Source organism: Accipiter gentilis, chromosome 2, assembly GCF_929443795.1.
Source record: "Accipiter gentilis chromosome 2, bAccGen1.1, whole genome shotgun sequence".
Lineage (NCBI taxonomy): Eukaryota > Metazoa > Chordata > Aves > Accipitriformes > Accipitridae > Astur > Astur gentilis.
Window position 1 is genome coordinate 34,428,776 of NC_064881.1, and position 21,505 is coordinate 34,450,280.

Sequence of the window (21,505 nt, forward strand, 5' to 3'; positions counted from 1 at the left end):
CCTCCAATTTTGACTCCAGATTTGCAGTTTAAATTTAAGCACACTTCAAGGTAAATAGAATATGTTACTCTGCTTTTATAGTGTAAAGGGGTCTTCTCTCTGTGCTACAGTCATTGAAATTGAGTTCATACTAGAACTTGAGTAAGAAGACTAACCAATATCTGAACCTCTGTTGAGGCAAAATATAAACTCTGATATGCGTTGTTCTTTTGTTTCTGTTTTATCAAACATGGGAATAGCTTAACACAACTGTGTGGCTAAATACAAACCAGCATGTGGCTAATGTAAGACCTGCATAACCTTGTTTAAGTGTTTTTTTTTATGTTGCTACACTTAAGCTAAGATTTTGGTGTTTATTTCAATAAGTTTGTTAGTGTGTCAGTGTGTGTCAGTGTGTGTGTAAGGACTCATATTTTTAAGACTTTCTTACGCTGCTGGGTTTTGTGAAGGGTTTCTTCATTCAGCAGTCTGATACACATATTTGAGAAGATCCAATAAGCTTTACTACCTATAAAACTTAAAATCCGCTTCAAAATAATATGTAGTGACAAGGGTGTCAGCATTAAATTTGAAAGTCTGCCACCAGTATTATTCCCGCTTCTATGTCACGTGGCAGTATGATTGAAAAATAGCTGGCTTATTCACAGTGGACTTGGATATCAGCTGGGAACTCTTGCAGCCACTTGCTAAGTTATATGTGTAACAGAATTGACCACATAATTTTTAGGAGAAAGGCATACATAGAAGGAGAACTCATTTCTAGGAAGTTTGCTTTTAAATTATATCTTCGTTAGCTTTTTTAGCGAAATTCAGTTCAGTGTTCTATAAGTTGGTTTTGGTGTTTTGTTTGCTTTTTAACTAAAATTGAAAGATGCAGGTGAAGGCTAAAGTACTGCCAGAGAGATGATAAGCTGAAAACAATTGTGCTTAATGTTCCTGGATATGATTAAAGGCATTTAGCTGCAATCTGTACTAGCGAATAGACCTGAACAAAAAAGCAGAAGACTAAAGGGAAAAATAGTTCATGGGTTTTTTTATATAAATAGTAATATTTTATTAGTAACTAAAAATAGCAATTATATATGAAATGGAAGTCTTTAAATGTTGGTTAAGCTCCAAAACAGGGTTGATGTGACTATAAAATAGGCTTCGGCACAGTCTGTCTACTATACACGTAGCTTTTATTTGAAAACAATTTTTTCAGTGTCTGTCCTGTCCCTGGTAGGGTTCCATGTTCACTAGTTTGTTGGATGTACTGTTAGACAGCAAGACAGACAACTCTTCCTGTTATCTGCCCAGGAAGGTCATGAAGGAAATCCTCTGGAAGCTATATCCAGGTGTGTGAAAGACGAAGATGGTTGGGAACAGCCCAAGTGAATTTACCAAGGGCGTATCATGCCTGACCAAAGTGATTTGTGTGATCAGCAGATGAAGGAAGAGCAGTGCACGTTGCTTACCTTGACTAGAGCCGGACCCTTGACGCTGTCCCAAAGCAACCTTGTTACAATACTGGGGATATGTGAACTGAATGGGTGGGCTGCAAGATGGGCTGGCAAAATTGGCAGGATCTTTGGGCTCAAAGCAATTCAGTATGTGTGCGTGTGGTTGGTCATTTTTTGTTGTTTGTTTTCTGTGGTGGTGGACAGTTAGGAATCCTTAAAGGGTCCCTGTGGGGGCTACTATTGTTTATAATCTTCCCATCCATGACCTGAATGGTGGGACAGAGGATAGAATGAACTATCAGCAAGCTTGGGGGCGGGGGGCAGTAAAAGTTAGGGAAAGTGGTCAATACACTGTAGGGAAGGGCAAGGCATCATCAGAGGGACATCAGGAGTCTAGAGAAATGAATTCACAGAAACCTCATAAAGTTCAACAACAGCTAAGACCTGCTTGGGAGAGAAAGAGCCCCATGTGGCAGTACAGGGTGAGGGTTGGCTAGCTACATGGTAGTTCTGCAGAAGACGACTAAGGACCTAGGAGTGGTTGAAGCTAGTGTCCTGACATACGTGTTGAACAATGTCCACTTGTGATGGTGAAGGCTTATCACATGCCAGGTGGCAGATGAAAGAGGAATACCAGCAGGTTAAGGAAAGTGATTATTCTGTTGTCTGCAGGGCTTGTGAAGCTGCATTTGCTGTATCGTGTCCACTTCTGGCACCTGCAGTACAAGACAAAGATTGATTTGCTGGAGAGAGTCCAGTGGAGGGCCATTAAGATGAGCAGGAGATGGAAACGTCTGAGGCACAAGGATTGGCAGGGTGTCCTGGTTTCAGCTGGGATAGAGTTAACTGTCTTCCTAGTAGCTGGTACAGTGCTGTGTTTTGAGTTCAGTATGAGAAGCATGTTGATAACACTGATGTTTTCAGTGGTTGCTCAGTAGTGTTTAGACTAAAGTCAAGGATTTTTCAGTTTCTCATGCCCAGCTGGCGAGAAACCTGGAGGGGCACAAGAAGTTGGCACAGGATACAGCCAGGGCAGCTGACCCAAACTGGCCAACGGTGTATTCCATACCATGGGACGTCACATCCAGTATAGGAACTGGGGGGAGTGGGGACAGGGAATTGCTGCTCGGGGACTAGCTGGGTGTTGGTAGGCAGGTGGTGAGCAATTGCCCTGCGCATCATTTGTACATTCCAATCCTTTTATTACTACTGTTGTCATTTTATTGGTGTTATCATTATCATTATTAGTTTCTTCTTTTCTGTTCTATTAAACCGTTCTTATCTCAACCCACGAGTTTTACTTCTTTTCCCAATTTTTTCCCCCATCCCACTTGGTGAGGGGGGGAGTGAGTGAGTGGCTGTGTGGGGTTAAACCATGACACAGGGAGAGCTGGATTTGTTTAGTCTGGAGAAGAAAATACTTAGGGACAACCTGATTTTTGTGTTGTACTACCTACTAGACAGGTTAGAGGGAGGAGAAGAGTCAGGGTCTTCAGAGGTTCCATAGTAAAGTTATAGGTGGCAGCAGCTGCAAGTTGCTGCACAAAAGGTCCTGGTTAAATAACAGGAAAATATTTTTCATGGTGAGGGTGGTTAAACACTGGAGCAGGTTTCTTGGGGAGGCTGTGGAATCTCCAGCCTTGAAGACTAAACTCGACTGGAAGGGCCTTAAGCAACTGATCTAATGCAGGCTTAGGCCTGCTTTGAACACAGGGTTGGACTAGCTGACCTTCAGAGGGTCTTTCCAACATAAAGTAGTGTATAATATTATGGAAGGATAACAGAAGACATGTAATAGAACTTTTGTTTGTTGAAGTTGGAAAATTATCCTTTCTTCTACCTTCTACTCAGGTTTTGCATGTGACAGTATATTGGATAGTTTCCTTATGTGAGTTCTGATCATTTTGTTGTTTATTTCCAGGTTGATTCTGAGTATCTTTGCCCACTAGCATTTCTTATTGTGGGCTGGTTAAACTGTGGTTGATTAGTTATATACACTATCAGATCAAAGCAGTCCTTTAAACTGCAGTGGATTTGGAACCTTATTTTTACACTTGCTTTTATATCAAAGAAAAAGAACAGAAATTACACAACAAAAGATCTCTTAATAGTGAAAAAGGCTGATCAGTAAGTTTTTTTTTTTATATTCCCTTTTAGGATCCAGATGGAGTCCAACAGAAAGAGTTGGGTGCTTCACCAGTACATGCGTGTGTTCGTCCTACAAGAGTGGTATCATCCACTTCTGAAGAGGAGGAAGCATTTACAGAGAAATTTCTAAAAATTAATTGCAAGTACATCACTAATGGCAAGGTAGTTAAACATTCAGGTTTTACTGTTACTGTATGGGATGTAAAAATGAAGTACATGTAAACCAACATACAGTAAAATTTAGTTACTGATAGGTAGATGGATCAGCTTACATGCATATATATATATGTGTGTGTTTATATATCCATTTTTTTATTCAGTTTCCTTTGGATTCCCAGACCAGTTGTTTCTTAGATGTGATGCAAGTAGCTAATATGTCACTTACTTGTGACAGACTTCCCCCATACTGTTAAGTGATTCTCTTGTGTTGAGGGCATGAGATCTGTTTGTTCCCTGTGTTAATATCTCTCATAAGTAATTCTCTTTACGTCGAGTGGAGAAGAACATGGCTTAAACTATAAGGAAGTATGTAGTTGGGTAGCTTCACTTCTATTTTCCTAAAGTGGAACAGTGAGCAGAATTAACCTCTAATTCTGTAAGTAAACACTTCTGTGTTGGGTATAGTATGGTAGAAATCATGATTTTTTTAAAATTCTTTTTTTATTATTTTTTTCCTTTGAAGCAGTAATTACAGTTCTCTCTGTCATTACACAAACAACTCCAAGTTAGTGGTGCTTAGTTAACTTACATTCCGCTCATAGGTGTGCAGGTCTTGCACAGATTTCTAGGGACTGAGATCATGTCAAAAGCCTTTACCTCAGAATGCTTTAGGAGAAAACAAAATATATTGCTCTCCCACCCCACAGAAAAATGACTATTAGATACTTTAGTCATGAAAAATCATGCCTTCACTCAAGCTGAACGAATGCGAAGAAACTCAAAGTACTTGTAGTACTTCTTCACCTGAAGCTCGGGTATGTGTATACAAATACTGTTATTTTGTGTTGCTCAGCAATAGGTTTGCAGATAAGTTACTGTGGTGGGTTGGCCCTGCCTGGATGCCAGGTGCCCACCAAAGCTGCTCTATCACTACCCCCTTCAGCTGGACAGGGGAGAGAAAATATAATGAAAAGCTTGTGGGTTGAGATAAGGACAGGGAGAGATCATTCACCAATTACCATCACAGGCAAAACAGACTTGACTTGGGGAAAATTAATTTAATTTATTACCAATCAAATCAGAGTAAAGTAATGAGAAATAAACCCAAATCTTAAAAACACCTTCTTCCCACCCCTCCCTTCTTCCCAGGCACAGCTTCGCTCCCAATTTCCTCTACCTCCTCCCCTGCAGTGGCGCAGGGGGATGGGGAATGGTGGTTGGGGTCAGTTCATCACATGTTGTCTCTGCCGCTCCTTCCTTCTCAGGGGGAGGACTCCTCATACTCCTCCCCTGCTCCAGTGTGGGACCCCTCCCATGGGAGACAGTCCTCCATGAACTTCTCCAGAATGAGTCCTTCTCACAGGCTGCAGTTCCTCACGAACTGCTCCAGCGTGGGTCCTTCCCACAGCCTGCAGTCCTTCAGGCACAGACTGCTCCAGCGTGGGTCTCCCACGGGGTCATAAGTCCTGCCAGAAAACCTGCTCCAGCGTGGGCTCCTCTCTCCACGGGTTCGCAAGTCCTGCCAGGAGCCTGCTCCAGTGTGGGCTTCCCATGGGGTCACAGCATCCTTTGGGCATCCACCTGCTCCAACGTGGGGTCCTCTATGGGCTGCAGGTGGATATCTGCTCCACCACGGACCTCCCTGGGCTGCAGGGGGACAGCCTGCCTCACCATGGTCTTCCCCACAGGCGGCAGGGGAATCTCTGTTCCAGTGCCTGGAGCATCTCCTCCCCTTCCTTCTTCACTGACCTGGGGGTCTGCAGGGCTGTTTCCCTCACATGTTCTCACTTCTCTCTCTGGCTGCAGTTTCTGTTCCTCAGCAACCTTTTTTCCCCTCCTTAAATACATTATCCCAGAGGCACTACCACTGTCACTGATGTCCTTGGCCTTGGCCAGCAGCAGGTCCATCTTGGAGCCAGCTGGCATTGGCTCTGTTGGACATAGAGGAAGCTTCTAGCAGCTTCTCACAGAAGCCACCCCTGTAACCCCCACTACTAAAACCTTGCCATGCAAACCCAATACAGTTACACTAATGATAAACAGATTAATGAGAATCTCTTAGAACTGCCTTTTTTTTTTTTTTTTTTTTTTTTTAGCTGATGGAAAGGTTTGCAGGTCTGTTCAAGTCTAGACATACAGCTTTTTGACCGTATGTGTATATTGGCAAAAGCTACGTGTTAAAAGTTGGTAAGGCAGGTACTGGAAAAGCTTTGTTACTTTGGTCTACTTTGCAGTTAATTTGCTTCACTCTTTGCATTGTGTCCCTACCTGACTTTTTTTAGGTTGATGATGACAAGTCATTACGTCTCAGTTTTGAGTGCTCTGATGCAGAGGAATTGAGAACTGTGAGCCTCTGTTAGAAATCGGCTGTACTGGAAAAATATAATCTAGGGTTAAAATTTACAGCGTAGTATTTATGTGCTGTAATTCCTCGTCAGAATATTATGGGGAGTGTTTACAGCATCTGTCTTTTGACTTGCATCTTTACAGGCTATTTTCTAAGAGCTTCAAGGAGAATTCTGTTTCTGAAGAGTTGTGTAATCCACCACATTATCAGTCTGTATGTGGGGAGGTGAATGGGGAGAGGAATGAATGCTAACTTGCTCAGATTTGAGTGCCGGATTTCTTAAATTCTGCATATAATTTAGCCTTTGTGTCACATGTGGTAGGAATGTCCTCTGGCATGTTGTCTTATCCTCTCCTTGATACATTTCCTGATGATGCAGGATGATAGATCTTTACATGTTTTCTGGAAAATGCTTAAAAGATGCACCTCCTGTTTCCCACTCTGGAAGTGATTTTGAAGCTCATTAACTGTTTTATAGGGCTTCAGGTGTGAAGTCTCAGTAGTCCCTATGACTGATGCTCATAAACTAAAATCTAGTGAAAGCCTCTTTTCGATGTGTTTAATTTCACATATGCAAAAGGACCTGCATTACGTTAAGACTGTCTAATTTCTCACTTTTCAAGACTTGTTATTCTGTATATGGTTTTTGTCACACCTGTGACTTCCTGGACAAGCATACAGGAATTCTCTTGAGATGTGGTAGCTGGAACGTGGAAACAATTGCTCTAGTATTTGCTGTCTGTTGTCTGGTTATGGCTACTGTTAAAGGCAGGGTGTTCGGCACAGTAACAGGGTGGTGTGAACATGCCACATCCTGGTCAGACAATAAATCAGTGTAACCAATGTGCTGCAGTCACACCTTAACTCACTGTTAATTGTGTATGTAGGCATGCCCTTTCTTGCAGCCACACTGTGCACTTCTTTTGTGGAAAAGTGTGCTGCTCTTTTTTCATTCTTTGCGCTGTTCATGGAAGGCAGAAAAAGGTATCTTAAATAGTCTGTTTGATTGAAACTGAAACTAATAGAGGACTTTGAAATTCTTTGTTCATTCCTATGCTTGCTTGTTTACTTGCCTTGTTTTGAAAAGTAGTAGGTAAAGGAAAATTACTAATACTAAGGCTTAAAAAAACTAAACAAACAAAACCCCAAAACACTAGCCTGGAAATATGGACACAAAAAGGACAAACACATTGTTCATGAAGTGAAAAACAGGACACTGACAAGTTTCAAAACTTCTACGAGAAACAAAGAATAGAAGTAAATTGTTATCTTCATGTGAATTACAGTTTTTGTTCTACCTTATGTGTTCAAGAATGTAATGGAATTATGTAGACGTAACCTCTGTTTGAGAACTGCTTGTCAGAAGTCCTCTCAAACCTTCTTAAATGTGTGTTTTACTGAACTGCCTAATCTTAATGTTTGGGCTCACCAATGTCATAAAGTTTGGCTCTAATCCTCCCTTTATAATGATTGTTTGAATTTCTGTCTCAGATATTGTATAGGATTTAGAGCTCCTACTTCCTGAGGTTTAAGGAACTGTAATGGAAAGAAGTTAAAACTGATTCAGAATTGAATATCTGCATGCAGGTGCAGTTTAATCTACTTTCAATACGCATGGTTTTGTTTATCTGGATTAATATTTTGTGGACCAGCTTTAAGACTGAAGGGATCTGTTTTTAATAGCCTAATGTGTCTATACAGTTTTCAGTAATAAAGTGGCTTGGCATTTCTCCTTGAGGCTGTTAAATCTGAACTTCACCTGAATAGAAGTTCACTTCACGTCCTTAGAATCTGTCTTACATACAGGAAACATGACTGCTAGGAGTAGTATTTTGGGGAGTTTTGTTCAAGAACCACACCTTCCTGTAACGATACCATGTTGAACTATGTAGTAGTTATATGCAGAGTCTAATTTTTACTTCAGTTTCATTGACGGTGATATTGATACTTTTTTCCTCAACACCTAGTTAGAAGTATGGTCCAAGAGAAACAAGTCACAGGTTATTTGGTGGAAGATGTCCTAAAAAAACCTGTTTCCCACAATCCTCTATCAACAATTGAGCTGCTTATAGGCTTTTTTATTTTAAACACCCTCCCCCCCCTCCCCAACTAGAAATGTAGGAGCTGAGAGCAAATACTAGCAGTATACTGGAGTCATGTAGGACTTTGGGCAATGGCATGCACAATACAATCTTTTTGCTTATGCTTGTGCACTGATTTGGTGATCTGTCTCTCTTTAGCTACATTATTGGTACAAATAATTTTTTGAAAACACTTTGAAAACTGAATTCATATAAAATAAAGTCAAAGAGCAGTTCTAAAATGTTCAACAAATATTTGATTATCATTGAAGTGATCTGTGCTGAAGACACAGCATAACAGAGCATGACCACAAAGGAGAAGCTGGATTCATCTCCTTGTGTTGATATGGGTAAGTGATGGCATAGGAAGGGCTTTACTTAGTAAGCAAGCCCCCCATGCTATTTTTTACTCTGAAGAATATATTCACGCTGACGATATCTTCAGCAGCTCAGCTAGGCTGTAAAGGGAGCTTTGGAACTTTCTCCCTGCTACAAAAGCAGGGAACCAAGAAGATTATATGGGGAGTAGACTTTAGGCTCTCAGTCATCTTCAGTACTTGTAAGATAGCAGGGGAATAGCAGGGGAGGTTAGGCTATCAAAAATAGGCCACTAAAGTATGCTGTAGGGTATTTTTCCTGGCATCAGTGTTGCTACCCATTTCTGCGTATTTTGTTGGAACAACTATGACATCTGCTGCCATAGTGCATAAATGTGTATGAGTAACTAGAAAAGTTTTGTTCAGAGCCTTAAATGAGTGCATGGTACTAAAATGCTCAAGTGTTTATCATTAGCTTACTCTGAAGACAATAGTTCTGAAGTATATGTGTTGTAGGAATGCTAACATAGAAGTCTGTCTGATCCATAATGGTAAACCAATAAGGGAATTAAGTTTCAGGTACTCTCCTTTAAAGAGGATATGTTATTTTTGTCTTTATTTGTGCAAAACTGTGGTGTTAGTTCTTAGAGGCTGGAGCTGCTTCCATCTTTCAGGGAAGACTAGCATAATGCCATAAGCAGTTCTTGACCAGTGGTTAGCTAGATGAATGTATGCTCCCACTTACATGTTTTGTGCTGATGTTATCCTTTTTTTTTTCCCTCACAGAATCAATAGCACTTGGTTTCTGTCCATGCCAGAAACTCCATCTGTTGAGTAATACATGTTTGACAGGTTTTAAGGAAGCTTTACTCCTGCAAACGAGTTAGAAGGTAGTGAAGACGGAAGCCATTTGTCTTAAAGAGAGTCACAGAAATTGTTAGAGAAGGTGGCAGAAACACTGGCATGTCTGAAAAAGAATAATTTAAACTTGGGACCAAACAAAATGTTTCTTTATCTGGCTCTTACCTGAGCTTTACCAAGCTACTTAGGTTAACATTCAGTGATTGTTGGTAATAATAATAATAAAAAAGACAGAAATATTAATGATGTTTAGAGTATTATTAAGAATCTCATTTCTAGCCTGTAAATTTGGGGCAGCAGTTCTTCTCTAGAAGTACCCTGAAGTGATGAGGTAGTAACTGTGGACCATATCAAGTAACTTGTGAGCCAGAAACCTATCAGTCTGCCTCCTGTCACCTTTAAGTAGATAACAATAAAATAGGTCATCTCTTGTTGAGGCACTATAAAGCTGTGTTTTCAAGACACCTGTATAATCTTTCAGTTGCTTACAGTCAAGTGAAGTGTTTGATCAGCTGCTTAGTCAAGTACACATAAAAGCCTGTTAGTTTCAAAGGTTTAATTCTTTATTTCTCTATCAGTGTAATAAATTTTAAATGGAATTACACTTTGAGATTAATTTTTAGGCTGAGTATTTCCTTACTGGTGTGAGGGTTTCCTCTAAGACCAAGATAAGCAGCAGCTAGGTTTCTAGCTGTGTCTTTGCTTGACGCTGCAGAGGTAGACTTTAGAATCTTCCATATGTGTTGGGGACAACTGCCTGATATACAAGTTTGGTTTTTCTGCCATCAGGTAGGTCATTGTCAGACTGTTCTAGGAAGCTTCCATTTGCAATAGAAGGTCTCAAACTTGTTTTTCTTATGTAGTCAGTAGTCTTGCACACTTCTTCGGCTAAATGTTTGCCTGCAGAAAGATTGTATCTACTGTTCCTCAGTGTCTGAGTCTAAACACGTACAGTTGCTTTAAATACATTCAAATTTGCCCTGGAAACAGACTTCTGTCCTGCATAGGATGACATTTCTTTAAAATATTGACAAGCTTGGTCTGTGGGGTTTGGGAGGGGTAAGTTGGTATTTTCTGAACTGCTACAATTGAGGCTGAAGCAAGATAACTGAAATGAGAAGATGTGCAGCTGGTTCTTCATGCATCTTCATTCTAATGTTGTGACTCTCTAGTGTTCAGATAAGCAATGTAAAATTGACTTAAACTTTTAACTTATTTTGCAATAAAATATTCTTTAACCACTTTTTGACCTGGACTGCCAGCTGAAGCAGTCTTTTAGCTTGCTTTCAAGAGCACAGATAAAGCATTGGATTTTGTTTGTTCAATAAAACCAGGGACCTTGTTGACATGAGTGATATGTCAGTTGTAACAGCTCACCCCTTGATAGAAAAATGTCATCTCCTTTTATTGCCTCAAAAGTTTTAGCACTTTCTGTGTACTTGATTTATCAAGGAAGGTTAATGAAATAGTGAACAAGTGAAGACAAAATCTTAGTCTGGAAATGAAGAGTTCTCCAATGAACTTAATTACTGATCGCTTCTACTGAGTAATACATAATTTTACAAGTTGGTGTTGAACACTTAAATCCTTCAGCTAGAGCAGTCATACAACCTTACTTTTTTTTTTCCTCTCCAGCCTGACTGTTCTGAAGATGCACAAGCAACATGTGGACAGTGAAAGAATAGAACAGAATATTTCAGTTGGAAGGGACCTACAATGACCACCTAGTCCAACTGCCATCAAGGCTATGGCCTTGACTTTTGGGTCAAATCTGGAGAATATTAATAAAATTCCATTTTTGTGTGTGGTCATTAATGAAAGAGCTGAGCTTTAGAAATTATGCTGCTTTTTTGCATTGTGCACTGAATTTATGGAAGTAGTATTTGTTTAGAGAAGCAATTGTTCTTCTGAGTAGACTCAGTGGCTTTTGCAGTCATGTTAAATATATTTTCTAGACTACAGTCGATATAACCAAATAGACTTCTGTCAACAGTCATCCTCTTGGAGTTCCTTTTTGCACCTTGAAACTCTATTTCCACAATAGAGTGCTGGGAAAGAAATGCCAGTGACAGTTTTGTTTCAGTATCTTAAACACCTTGGAATTATGTAAACATCTTTTGCTAACTTTAAAGTCTTTAGTGTATGTTTGTACTCTAAAATGCATATACAAAACCTGACTAGGCTCATAACGACTAAGGGGACTTAAGTATAGATGCTTGAGCTGCTTTTGAGACTGTTTTCATTTTTCCATAATAGTGATACCATTGGTCATTGCTGTAGACTTTAATACTATTTTTGGTTTGTTTTTTATAACTTGTAATTTTCTGCTCACTATATGGCATGTCTTTCTACTGTGAAGGTCAACCATCACAGTGCTGGGAACAAATTTCTGGAATTGGGAAGGACTGTAGTTGTATTTCATGCTGTGTTAATATGTCATCTTAAAACAAAACTGAAAACAAACAGTCCCCTCAATACACAATGTTTGTAATCACTGTGAACATTTTATCAGTGAGCTGGATATTTATTCAATTCCTGATAAGCTTCAGCAGCCCATGAAGCAATTCTTTTGTGATTCTTGCACAAAAGTTTTGAATGTCTTTCTAAATTTGTAAAGTCCTTAGAATTTAGGATCTGTAACTGAAGGATCACTTTCATCCTGCTTAAAGCTAGATTTCCTCTAGTTCATAGTTTTAGCTCAAACTCTACCGTTCTAACAGTTTAATGAATTTTCTTAGCAGGCAACTGGTGTTGATGTTTGTGTGAGTTTCTAATGCTTTAAAAAAAACACAAAACCAATCTATTGTAAATTAGCTTGGTATTTGTATTGTATAAGAACCCTGCAGCTCATAGTGTATCAGCTTGCTTTAAACTTTTTCATACTAGAAGTTTAAAATCTAATTGTGTTCATGTACTGCAGCACTATCATTGTGATTAAATCCATCAAGAGCTGCATCTTGTTGCAGCTGCATCTTTAAAAATCTTTAATATTTTTATCTAGTTTCATTCTATAAAAGTATTTGTCCTATCAGTGAACAGGTCCATTAAGTTAGAATGACTTGTATCAGATACTGCTGTTGCTTTTCTGTAAAGAAAATGAAGATAAATGATGGTTTTGGAAGATCATTCTTATTTTGTTCTTTTAATAGTAGAAAGTGAGAAGAGTTAAGAGTCAGGTTTTAGACAGTGCTTGAAGTTTATTGCAAAACTAACAATAAGCTGTGTGGTTATCTAGGAAGGATGTATCTTTACCTCAGAGGAGCCGCCTAGCATATCCTTTAGGGTGTGTGGAGGTTGGGTTGGTTTGGTTTTTTGTGGTTGGGGTGGCTTTTTTCCTCCACTCAACTCAGCTATTAAGAATCTGTAAGGAACAATATTGTTTTATTTTGGGAAAGTAGGTGGCATTAATTTGCTTCCCCAGAAAAATAGTTATGTTTCTAGGTGACTGCAAAACATAAGAAACTGTATAAAGTTGCTTAAATATAAAGATGCTTTAAAAACAAATTAGAAACCCTTTTTTCCTACAAAAACAATTGAGAGTAAGCTGAAATATGAAGGAAGAAATTTACCACTTCTTTTCCCTCTCGTTTTAGGGTACAGTCAATGGTGTGCTGCTAGTGACGCCAAATAATATAATGTTTGATCCTCATAAAATGGATCCTCTGGTCCAAGAGAACGGCTGTGAAGAGTATGGCATCATGTGTCCAATGGAAGAAGTGATGTCAGCTGCTCTGTATAAGGAAATTGTGGACAGCAAAATTAAGGATTCGTTAACCATGTAAGATAGGATAGTATTTATAAAGCTTTAAGTAAATATGAACTGTAGCCATATTGCTGACCATACAAAACTACAAAACCCACATTTTCTGCTGTTGTTTTCTTTTTTAAGAACATCATCAAAGATTGGCTTAGAAAGGCCACTGAGAAAACTTACGTTACCTTAAGCTTTCACATTCTATATACTATATAGAATAAATCCTTTTCTATATACATGGATTCTGATTTCCTCCAGTAGTCTCTTTTAAAAATCAGGGTATAGCAAGAGGTACCACACCACTTCCTCTTCCCCTTCCTTGCTATGAAAACAATAACAGATGTGTTTGATTTTTCAGCAATTTAAAAACTGATGCACAGAATAGCAGAGTTCAACTGAAACAGCTTTAGGTGCAAGTCTTTATTGTTTACCATTTTCCACTTGCTTTCTCAAACTCTTGTTGCTCTGATAAATGGTTGTAAGACTAACTTTATGAGACTTGTATATATTTTTATGGTATTAGGAGTATATCTTTTCCTTTTTTGGCCAGGGTAGGAACTGCATATTTGCCTTTGGGTCTAGCCTTGTTGGGGGTGAACAGAATGAATTTGGATCAGTCAGCTTTAATTACTGGTGTTTAGCATGGTAGGCATTTAAAACTGACTTTAAACAGCATTATGAAAAATCCTTGTTCTGTTCTGTCGCCTAATTTTTATACTGTCCTCAGAAATAGGATAAATTCTAACATCAAAGCTAAAAAGGAGTTTTTTTTTTTAAAATAAAAGCCATCTTTACCTATCACAGCCCATAAAGCACAAACATTTGCAGACTACCTTGACCATCTAACTGCAGGGAAGTGGACTCCTTTAACCAAGGTAGAATTGTCTATATGTATGAGAGAGTAAAGCTGCTTGCATGATGTGTAACTCTTAAAATGCAACCATTTTAAATAAAGTGTAGAGATACTCAGTAACTCTAAAAAATGTACTTTTTCAGTTCTTACAGGTAATATGCTAAGCACATCTTTCTTGATAATCTTAAATATCTGGACAACCAGAAGAAATAACTTGTCTCATGCCATTTTTGAGTTCAGTTTCAGCAGAGACCTGATAGTAAACTGATATCTTGACATGGTCTTGTTTGCTGCCTGAAGTCATGCATTTCCTTGAAAGAGCAACTAATACATGTATTACTGTAGTAGTACTTTGGGGGCTTTTGATGTAGAATGATGATGCCTTCAGCATGATTGATTTCTGGAAGTCTGTTTTCCAGACTGAGTTTTAAAAAGTGGCTCATAGTTCCTACTTCAATTGATGTATAGTGCAAATAATGAGATTATGAAAATTAGATTACTTCTTTTAATCTGCCTGTTTGAATCGTACCATTGCAGTTGCAAAACAAGTCTTTTTCCTAGCATATTTAGTTTCTTAATGACTTACTGTTGACTTACAAATGTACCTTTCATGCCCTGTTGACTTTTGTGCTCTTGTAGCACATATATTTTCTGTTTTTTATAATATAAATGAATATGGAATGAAAACATGTCTAGTAATAAAAGGTCACACCATGCATTGAGCCATGTATGTCCAATTTGATTTATCTTTCTTGTTGACTTCATAAACTATTACATGGAACATGAACTTCTAGCATTTTCTTCAGTCCCAGCACTTTTGTGCCTTAACCTTATAAAAATTTGAGGCATGTTTGTAAATTTTGGGGAAAATAAAATTCAAACTTCTTAAATCTGTAACCAGAACTCCCAATAGCTACAGCTAGATCTGATGAGACCTGTGTGTCTCGAGGTATTTGAGACTCAAATCATGTTTTTCCACTATTTGTTTTTTTTCTAAATATTCCATTGTTATAATAAACCCTCTTTCCCTCCCAATTTTGCCAACTGTCAAACCTGTTTAAACTTGGAAAAACAATCTGAATACTGAAAATAAAATTATCGGTATAATAGAAACTGATCACAAAACGGATGGAGTCTTTTCTTCTTAAAAATGCAATTTCATGTTGTATGGTTTTTATATATAAGCCACAATCTGTGCTGAAACTGGAAAAAATATATCTGAAAACATACAGATTTTTTACGCATTTTATGAACTTTAGGTTGTGTTTGTCCAAAAGCACCTATTACCAGCATAATCCTGAAAAATTAAGGAAATGGTCCAGTCTAATAGGTGATAAATCCTAAACTCTAATCCATGTGCTTTGTAAGCAAAATTACTATATAAGCACAAGCTTAATACCAGCTTCATGTTAACACTTGGAGAAGAGAGTGTATATGCTTTGCAAACATCCTGAATTTTAGTGATGTCTCAGTAATGTCAGTAATGACCTAACTGAATAAAAAGCTTTGTAGAAATGTGGAGTGGATTTATCCTTTTTCAAGATGGGAGATTAAGGTATGAGCTTCTTAAAAGCATTTGGTACTAGATAATGGAAGATGTGCTTGTGGTAGCAAGGGAGTTGGCACTGAGAACTCTAGTAAAAAGTATGTTTAAACATGAGATTTTTTTGTGAAGGTTGTATACTACTCAGTTTTTTTGGCAACACTGGGAAAGCTTGAGCCATGTAGATATAGTTGAGCATGTTCACAGTCCCCTTGTAGTCCTCCTCTTCTAAAACTCATAGAATTTCTGGTTAGCTTATTTTGAAAGGCAGGTTTGAATAAGATTACTTTCTTTGCAGAAATTAAGTTTTTATGCTTTTTTTTTTCTTACACTGTTTATGAGCATTTCATGTCTGTTCTTTAAATTGTTCAGTTGTACCAAGTAGTTTGGGATTCATTTTGCTTAACAGAGGTATCCTTGAAGTTAGTTACCTGACTGGTGAAGACACTAATCTCTTAAGTATTTCCCATGGGCAGAATGGTAATATCTACCTTGGTGGTTCCTGTTCTGCATTGACTGGCTGAGATAGTTAAGGTTAGACAAGATGATTTCTTCCATTCATTTCTTAACAGTGAGCTAGGTGTCAACTTCATAATAGGGTAGGATAGGTATATAAAATTGTACTGGCCTCTTTGGTAGATAAAGCTTAAAAGATTTTGGAGGATTTCTACCTTTAGAGATTATGGTTGTGTGTAGCTTTTTGTTGGTTTTCCCCTGTTTTTTAATTTTATTTTTACACTCTAAGCATCTCAAACAATCTTGTTGGTTTCATAGGAGAGCTTCTACTTGCAAAAGTAATGCCCTGAAGTTGGGAGGTCCTATCTATGTCATGCTGGCCAAAGGTCTGCCATAAGCTTACTTTTAATGAGAACATATTTTATGCTTGTTTCTTATTAGTGATGCTCTGGATTAAGTTTGTTTGGTTTTAATTTGTTTCTTTTTTTTTTTTAAGAGCACCCTTAAATTTTTTTCAGCATTAAACAAAACTTAGTAAAGAAAAGAGCTTGACAGAAAATGCACCTGCTATAGTAACATTCTTATTTCCTCAACAGAGATGTAGAACAGCTGTCTGTAAGGGAACTTTGCCATTCCAAGAAAGCTGCAAAGAGCAATACAGATGAAATGGATTCCAGGATTCGGGATACAGGCAATGACAGTGCTAGTACTGCCCCGAGGAGCACAGAGGAGAGTCTCTCAGAAGATGTCTTCACAGAATCAGAACTCTCTCCAATACGCGAGGAACTTGTTTCTTCAGACGAGCTTCGACAAGACAAATCTTCTGGAGCATCATCAGAATCTGTCCAAACAATAAACCAGACTAGTGCTGAATGTTTAACAATCATTTCAGACTCAAATGAAGTTGCCAGTGACTTAAAACCCAGTGCTGAAATGGTTGTAAATGTTAAACAGTTTGGTACCCACAGCTTAGGTTCGGAAAGTTCTGAAATGTCTATAAAGGAAGGACAAGAACCTAGTGAAAGTATTGCAGATGTCCTCCAGAAGTCTTTGGAAGGATCACATGGTAGTAAAGAGCATGACAAAGAGGCAGAAGTGGGTAATGATCAAGATTCCTCACTAGGAAAAGAACGAGAAGGAGAGAGTAAGATGGGAGAGGAAAGTCCATGTTGTGAAGATACCACAGATTCTCAAAAGAAAGAGACAGCTAGCAAAGGAAAAGTAGTGAGAGGGCAAACGCAAGACTCGGAGACAGAAGTTGAGGAACTCCGCAACCTCTGGAAGACCCACACTATGCAACAAACCAAGCAACAAAGAGAAAACATGCAACAGGATTCACAAAAAGAAATTAGTCAGAAAACTGTGACTGCAAGAGATGGGCAATTAGAAGGTGAGTCAGTATTTATGTATTAGTGTTCAGATTTACAGTGTATCTCCCTCCAGCTTATCAGAATTTTCGTTATTTTTCATTCTGTAGAACACATCTCCCTATGTATTGTGTGTATTTCTCATTGGCTTGAAGATAAGCTTAAGTTATGCTGTATATAAACCAGTGGGGAAAATATTGCTCAGGAAAGTGAAAACAGAGATACTTTTCTTACTGTCATTTTTCTTCACTGAAATTGTATTTATGATCATATTAAAAGACAGTATCTTTTCAGGGGAGATTTAAATGAACCTGTAAAATTAGATCCATGATGCATTGGTCACTGCAGAGCTCAAAATTAAGTGTTCCTTAGCAGTCAGCTAGCTGTCACTTAAATTTTGCTCCCAGTATACATGTGTATGAATGAATTTCAGGGAGTTAATTTCATCTTATTTATAGCATGTCTACCTTGTGGTTAAGGTTTATGACATGAACAACAAACACTGGAGGCTTAACGCTCTTTTGTACTTTCAGAACTTTGTTTCACTTGCATCTTGTCATACTTCCATGCTGACTAGAACAAGGTTGTGCAGCGACTGAATTAAGCGCTCAAGCTATCTGTAACAGATTCCTTTATTTCACAAAAGAATTCAACTTACATATGTTTCAACAAAGATCTAGAAAGAACTAACAGCATACAGCCAATACTACTAACACAGGAGCACATATCTGGCTCAACTGGGATGTTTGCCAGTCCTCAGAACAGTTAAAAATAAAAACATTCCATATACGTACTCGTGACTGTCTTCAGCCACATCTTCCCAGGCCTACACGAGGCCATCCTCCAACCTGACCTTGTATAACTAGTTCTTCAGGGCTTGGCAAACATGCAGTACAACAAATTCTAACGGTCACTCTTGAAAACAAATGCCAGGTGTTCTGCGCTGCTCCCACATCTCCCCCTTTTTTGTTTAGGATCATCAGATTCACGAGGGAAGCAGCAAGGACTCTAGCTTCAAACTGACGCAATCCTCGTACTGCTCCTCAGATGATTCTGATTGCTGCAAACACACAAATGATTAATAACCCTCCAATAGCAATACAAATTCAGATACACAGATTTAAACCTTCAAACCATGTTTTTGGATGTAACCATTTAACACTATTAGACAATTCTTTGAAAAACACCTTATTCTGCTAATTTTGTATATTTCCCATTTGATCTTGTAATATCTGTGCAAGATCTTGGATGTCTCCTGCAATATTAGTAGCAAACGCACCTTGCAAATGGACCTTCACCTAATTCCAATCTCATACACTTTCATTCCTTTGTAAAAGAGTTACACAGAGCCCTTGTTTTTGAAGTTCCCAATTACAATGCAATTTCATTCTATTTTGTAATGCACTTTGTCTCTATGTGATGGGTTGATCCTGGCTGGACTTCAGGTGCCCACCATAGCTATTCTATCACTCTCTCCTCCTCAGCTGGACAGGGGAATGGGAAATGAGGTTTGCGGTGAGTTCATCGCACATTATCTCTGTCACTTCATCCTCCTCAGTGGCAGCACTCCTCACGCTCTTCCCCTGCTCCAGTGTGGGATCTCTCCCATTGGAGACAGTCCTCCATGAACTGCTCCAGCATGGGTCCTTTCTGCAGTGTGCGGTCCTTCAGGAGCACACTGCTCCAGCGTGGGTCCCCCACGAGGTCATAGGTCCTGCCAGAAAACCCGCTCCGTGGGTTCTCTCTCCACAGTTCTGCAGGTCCTGCCAGGAGCCTGCTCCAGCATGGGCTTCCCATGGCGTCACAGCCTCCTTCGGGAGCCCACCTGCTCTGGCATGGGGTCCTCCACGGGCTGCAGGTGGATATCTGATCCACCGTGGACCTCCATGGGCTGCAGGGGGACAGCCTGCCTCACCATGGTCTTCACCAGGGGCTGCAGGGGAAGCTCTGCTCCGGCACCTGGAGGACCTCCTCCTCCTCCTCCTCCTTCACTGACCTGGGGGTCAGCAGGGCTGTTTCCCTCACATGTTCTCACTCCTCTCTCCGGCTGCCGTTTCTGTGTGTTCTGCTACCACTTTTCTCTTCCCCCCTCCAGTCTTTTTTTTTCTTTTGTTTGTTTGGGTTTTTTGGTGGTTGTTTTTTTTTTTTGTACACAGGCACTACCACTATCACTGATTGGCTCAGCTTTGGCCAGCGGCAGGCCTGTCTTAGAGCCAGCCAGCATTGGCTCTGTCAGACATGGGGGCAAACCTCCACCAGCCCCTGCAGAAGCCACCCCTGTAACCCCCTGCTACCAAAACCTTGCCGCACAAACCCAATACAGTCTAAGCCAAATTACCACTGCTTCTGAAGCATCCAATCATTCTAGTATTGTTGGTCAATTTGTACCTGGGTATTCATTTCAGCCGTAACATTTTTTATACATTAGCTACTGTGTGAGCATCTGAATGGATTTCACAAGCGCCATGGTAGCAATGGCGGCAGTAGCTGCAATAATGATAGCTGATATTATAAAGGCAATGAGCCATCCTATAAATTGTTGTGGGTGACTAATTGTCTGCTTTAAAAGCCTTGATAATTGACTTAATCCTGATTCCCTTTCTCACAATTTGGTCATATTTACAGGGATCCACAATTCAGCACAACATCACGTTGGCATTCAGATATATTCTTATGAGTAAAACAGCTAAAATACCAAGGTTAATTCAGATTAGTTTCAAAAGCATGGTTACGTAAAGCAATATCTACAAATTGAGCTGCTACAAAAACATAAGGATGTGAAGTACATCACCGAATCTCTGTGATTCTGTGTGAGGTTCAAACTTATACAAGGAATGGTTTTTTATATAGTCACCGTAGCTTAGGTGCAACACCTCCAGTAGGCCCAATAAAAATGCTGCACCTGAGCCACAGTGACCCCGCAAAGAAAAAAGGATCAGAATTCTTACAATACTGTTGCTGGCCACTATTGCCAGGTATGCTAAAAAAGGTATTCTCTGGAGTAGGATACACATTGCATCATCATGCTACTTGTTGCATTCTCTTCAGATGTCCCTATGTGTGATAGCTTTTTCATTCTCGATGCGCCGCTTCCTCCTCATTTGTTTCTCCTCTTTCAAACTGAGAGTCTTCATCTGTGGGATTGGGTTGTCCAAGTGGTTTCACCAGCTCATGATATGGCTTCACGTGTTTAGCTGGAATCCACTTGGTTCCTGTGGGAAGAAGAACACAAGCATACCCTCGCCCCCAAGCGATTAGTTCCACAGGTCCACTCCAGCCAGGTCCACAAAAAGGATCTTTATACAGTACTTTAGGTCTGTGTGAAATAGAATCAGGAGTTTTAAAATGCTGATCTAGTGCTGTGCTGGCCATTAAGTCTGGTGAGCTATTTAAAAAATTCAAAGTATACATAGCATTATCTAGCTGTTCTTGTGGTGGCATATTGCCCCTTTTTTGTTTATGTAACATGGACTTTAAAGCATGATGTGCACACTCAGTTATTTCTTGTCCAGTAGGTGAATGTGGAATTCCTGTCACATGGGATACCTGCCACTGTTGCAAAAATAGAGTAGGTTCAGCTACATACCCTGGACCGCTGTCAGTTTTAATGGTTTGAGGAACGCCCATAATTGCAAAGCATCGTGACCAATGTTGCTGAACATCATGTGCCCTTTCTCCAGAATGAGCAGTAGCACAAATATAAGAGGAAAAGGTATCAATAGAAACATGCACAAATTTCAAGGAGCCAAAGGCAAATACATGTGTAACATCACTTTGCCAAATGGCATTAGAATGCAAACCATGTGGGTTAACTCCAATGCTCACTGCATCAGAAGTAACTCTTCGACGATCTGGACAAGAACGAACTTTATCTTTAGCCTGTGCCTTTGTCAAATTTTGAATTGTGTTGATTCGCCCGTGATATCCTTTACTACTATGAGGGCACAATTGATTTGGAGGTTTATCATGTTTGGATTTCTGTTGTTTAGGACATTGCTTAGCCCTATGTTCCAATTTTCCACACTCAAAGCAAGTCACAGTACCTTGATTAACATTTAGTTGTCATGACAGTGCAGCAGCTAACATGTTAACTCTATGAGTCTCTGTCCCTATGTTTTGACATATGTTAATATATTCCCCTATAATATATTCTTCTTCTAACAGTTTTCAATACAGC

The 21,505-nt window shown here is 39.3% G+C and overlaps 1 protein-coding gene across 10 annotated transcripts in view; it reads left to right on the forward strand.

The window, feature by feature from the left end:
* The window catches only part of OXR1 (oxidation resistance 1), a 304,340-nt gene that overhangs the window by 239,546 nt on the left and 43,289 nt on the right, over nucleotides 1-21,505 (forward strand). For all 10 annotated transcript variants that reach the window (XM_049821593.1, XM_049821637.1, XM_049821578.1 and 7 more), the window contains 3 exons: nucleotides 3,600-3,752; nucleotides 12,949-13,133; nucleotides 16,558-17,351. In XM_049821593.1, coding sequence (XP_049677550.1) covers nucleotides 3,600-3,752; nucleotides 12,949-13,133; nucleotides 16,558-17,351 — 1,132 coding nt within the window. The remainder of the gene's footprint in view (nucleotides 1-3,599; nucleotides 3,753-12,948; nucleotides 13,134-16,557; nucleotides 17,352-21,505) is intronic.